The sequence below is a fragment of the Anser anser genome (genome assembly GCF_964211835.1).
Source record: "Anser anser genome assembly, chromosome: 5".
NCBI lineage: Eukaryota > Metazoa > Chordata > Aves > Anseriformes > Anatidae > Anser > Anser anser.
This window is the reverse complement of record NC_139725.1, coordinates 49812033-49816577: the sequence shown is the minus strand read 5'-3', so window position 1 is coordinate 49816577 and position 4545 is coordinate 49812033. Positions and strand designations below refer to the sequence as shown.

At 36.3% G+C, this 4545-nt stretch overlaps 1 protein-coding gene across 12 annotated transcripts in view; it reads right to left on the bottom strand.

Annotated features, from left to right (window-relative positions):
- The window catches only part of DGLUCY (D-glutamate cyclase), a 42230-nt gene that overhangs the window by 36241 nt on the left and 1444 nt on the right, over positions 1-4545 (bottom strand). For 9 of the 12 annotated variants that reach the window (XM_083838858.1, XM_083838857.1, XM_083838853.1 and 6 more), the window contains one exon: positions 4068-4125. Coding sequence is in view for 2 of the 12 variants with exons in the window: in XM_083838847.1 (XP_083694973.1) it covers positions 4068-4125 (58 nt within the window). In the remaining 10 variants the exon portion in view is untranslated. Of the gene's footprint in view, positions 1-4067; positions 4126-4545 lie in introns of those variants that run through there. The other 3 variants (XM_083838856.1, XM_083838849.1, XM_083838850.1) reach the window with 1 other exon arrangement.

Sequence of the window (4545 nt, the reverse complement as noted above, 5' to 3'; positions counted from 1 at the left end):
CTGGAGGAGATAAAAGGTAACAATTCTTCAGTCTCTCCCTTTTTTTAAACTAAATAATTTTGGTTCATCAGACTGAACTAGTAAGCAGCAAACTCAAAGCAAACACATGGAGGTCTTTCTTCATACACTGCATACTTAAGCTGTAGAAGTTTCTTGCTATGGTGTTGTGACACCACATAGCTGCTACTGGACAGCACTGGAGACACTATGCTGAGCTTGGTCTGCATCCTATGTCTCAATAAATCAGTAGAGCATGAAAAGTTTATGAACAACAGTAATGAAGTTAGAAGATTGCTGAGTTTCAGTTATTGGTTAGTTCTAGTCCCAAGTCACGCAATTTACAGTGCTCCTGTCAATTATTCAACTTCAGTTAAAATCTCCAAATGTTTTAAAACTATGGAAAATTTCTGATTTATTATTATAGGTATCTGGTTTATCACCTCATTTTTAACAGTGATATTTTATATCTGATGTGTATTCATAGAATCATATTTATCTCCTGTTTTTATAATTCATTTTAATATTTCGTGATTGTTTAAAATGTTCTCTTCTGCTATTTCAAGTAATAGCAGTACCTCATCTTTATGACTTTAAAAGAGTAATTTCAAAATCAATAACCATTTAACTTTTGTCAAGGCAAAGGAAAAAGGGCATACAGGAGTTTCTGCAATATTGTTCACTTTATTAATCTCCTTTTTTCATTTAACAGATGCAATATCTTTAAATATGACAGCAGAGAAAAGTTATGGAAATGAACTTAATGGTTTTCATTTATGCTTTTCAAAAACTGCCTCTCCACCTTCATTACGTGTCATTTTTTTCACTATCTCCTTTTTTTGTCTTTAAGAACTACAATGCATACCTTTAAGCTCTGCCTGTTAATCACTTTTTTTTTTTTTCTCATGTTTTTGCTTCCTTCTTTGGGGGTAGAGAGCAGATGCATGGCTTCTGCAACTATCAGGATGTACTCACGGTCTCCATGCTGAGTTAAAAGTTTTAATTTCCTCATCTCTAGCTTTCAGATCATGTTGATTAGCTTCTCCTTTTTGAAGTCTCGTTCTCCAAAATTTAGAGACAATTTTCAAAATAATGAGAATTTACATATGAGTCTTCTGAAAAGGATTTTCAGCTTAATTACACTGCAGTCAGTATTACTCAGAGGTTTAACTATACCGTTATGTAGAACATCCCTCTGTTTTTTACAACAAATTTGAAAATAATTTCAAATTATTGTGAGTGAGTGAGGATTAGGATCGGAAAACCAATTATTCGTATTAACTAGAAATTCCATCTCTGTCTAGCTTAGGCATTTAAGCAGATCAGAAATTGAAATAAACCCCCTACTTCTGTTTTACTAGATAGTACTGCTTCCTTTCCTCTCTGAATGGTGTTCATTCATTTTCTTTTTCCTCATTAGAAAGCAAGTAATATAACATATTTTAAATTGTTTCACTTCTAGAGCCATGGAGGTTTTTAACAATTAAACTTTTGAAAGTGCTGCTTTCAAAAGGAACAGTAGTTGTACTGTAATCAAAGAAAAAATAAACTTTAAGTGGAGAAATGAATACTAACTGAAAAAGGACTTAAGTTTAATCACAGAAATACATTTTCATGTAAAGATGTAACTCTAGAATCAGTGACACATCTTCATCACTTACATTCACTCTTTCAAGAAACGATCCACTTCCTGACAGAGCTGTACCACTTCCGTTAAAAGAATTATTAGGCATGGATGCTTAGCATAACTTCTCCTTTCATGGTATGACATTAAGCAGTTTTACAGACATAAAACTGTTCGCTGGAGCAGTTTCATACAAAAATGCTTAAAACAGCATATTTATCTACCCTATTTACTTTTTGAACCCACAAAGGGTTCAAATGCAGATTTTTTTTTTAAATGGTTAAATACAGATAATATATGTAAACTAGAAATTAGTACCTTTACAGCATTAAAATTTCACCCAAAGGCTGTTTCATGTTTTGAATATTTTTCCTGAGGAGTCCTTGCTTAAATTCATTTCTTGCTTTCCAAAATTGGATCCTCTTTTTCCCTTGCTGTGCAAATGTTCTCTGTGATTACGGGGAATACTTTGTATCATCCAGCTTTCCAACATTTGTACTTTGAAAATAGCACCTATTTTTGTAACAATTCAATGACCATAAGAAAATGCTAGCTATCTTCAACCTTAGCACCATATCAACTACCTTTTTCACATGCAGCTCCCCTTCAGAAAGAAAGTAAATCAAGTATGTCAATAGTGTAAAGCAGTGACACCCTGGAAGTATGCAGCTACAGCACTCATTTTCTTCTTTCTTTCTCTCTCATTTCCTCTCAGAATTCTGTATATTGAGCATTTCAATTTCAATTTTACCTCAGCTCTCAAACCACCTTGGCACACCAGCTCTTTTCGAACCAAAAAGGAAATGTTGTGACACTTTTTCTTAAATGTTCAGCGATATCTTTCCATGTGGGTATTTCCTACAACATTTTTTCCTGTCTCTCTTTGCAATTAGGAATGGCAAGTAAATCTACATATTTCTGAACAGTTGTGTTGTGGGGTAGGTAAGGGACATCTATCTTTAGAACTCTGTTACTCCATGTTCCCAAACTTGCAGCACATGCTTAGCTCAAACATTGAACTGTTGGCTGATTGACCTGTCAGGCTGCTCTTATTGTACACGAGTATCAGCATGACTTGAAAATACCATGTACAAAATAGACATCTGCATTATAGAGGGAAAGTGACTCCACACTACCCAATAGTCTTTAATTGTTTATATTTCTTTTTGTTTTAACATTAGAGAGGTAATTTATTGAATGCTCAACCATGCCAAATAGTGTTTTTTTGTTCAGTGTCATTGCACACACCTAAAGTATTATCTAAAATGAAAATAACATTTTCAGTCAGTTATACTGCACTCAGAGCTGCTCTTCCAAAAGCAGAGTTTACATAGCAAGGGTGGTTTTACTTCTCCAAACTATAAGCAACCAGTTACAGACCGTTCTGGGCTCCCTGTGGGTCTATAGCCCATGATCGTTTCTGTACTTTCACATGCCTGCTTTGACTGCAGGCTCAAGCCAATTACCTCCCTCATTTGACTCTGCGAGTCTCTCTGTTAGTTATTTAAATGGGACAAATGCAGAATCTGAGTGCTCGCACACAACTATCCACGCTTCTGACCGCTGGTGTGCTTTTGGGTACAGTTGGGCCCCTGACTAGTACCCTCTCAGACAATGTCCTTGTAGAAACTGGGGGCCAGCACGGCTCAGTAACTGTTTACAATCTGTGTAAATCCAGGAGGCAGGATGGAAAAGGCCACCCAGTTTTGAAGAGTAAAGAATTTAGTTGTATAGCTGCAAATTATGCCATGCTATGTCATGTCACCTGCCCTGACACCTAGAGAACAAATCCCGCTCTGCTTTATTTACTGGTACAGATGTAGCCTGTATATTTCCAACTACCTGTAAATCCTATCTACCCTTAACAGTGACAAAACTCTGCCCTTTTACAAATGACCACAAGGCCATGTGATAATGATTGAAAGACAAAAGTGATGAAGTTAATGAAACCAGCCCGCTATGCCTGGACCACTCCACTGAAAGCAGGTCCACACTTAAATCAAGCACAGGACCGTTTTATTCCTCATTGCTCCTAAAAGTTTAGTTGAAATGAAATCTTGAACATGGTCTTGTACTGACGGAATAAACAGGACGTTTAGGATTTCAGTCCCTTTGTCATAATGTATGTCAAAAGGTGGGATTATTTTCAAGCATTCAGTATGGCTGTTTTGCTTTTTCTGGGTGTGACAAGAGAACCTTCCTGCTAAAATATTTTAATGCTGAAGATAATGTTACATAAAAATCTTAATTTTTAAAATGAAATAACCATATTGTTCCTTTACTTTGCCAAAGTGCAAGCAAATCAGAGGGTCTCTCAGTGACAACAATGAACTTTCAGCTCATGCAATATGACTTTCCAAGCCCAGTCACAACTGAGCTTAAATATAGAGTAATCACTGTGTCTTGCTATATGCATAGTCTGCAGATACCATAATGTATCACTAACCTTGGTTAGATTTTTTTGCGTTCTCACCTCATTCTTTAAAGTTGTTAAATCCTTTAACCTGAAATTTAAAAGGAGAAAAGAGATTTCAGCCCGAGACAAATAAGCAGATAAAGTCTGTCAAGCTATGACCATCTGAAACCAAGACTATTTGCAACTGCTGGATTCATTGCCAGCTCCACTCACACTAAGTGCTAGTAAAGAACAGAACAGAGTCAAGTTTCAGTTTCTCTCTTCTGAGGCTGCCAGGGACAGTTAGTCCAAAGCGCTGGCTAGCAGAGCCCTTGGATGACATTGTACTAGTCTCTTTAAGATCTAACATCTGGGACAAAGGATAACCAGAAGTGGCTGCTACTCCTCCTAGAGAAGTAAAGCTGATGCTCCCACTAGGTGTGCAAAGGAGCCATGAGTTATAAAGATGCAAAAATTTAACAATTAACTTTATCTGTTTCTTTTGTATTTTCATTATTTTCCCTTCTGT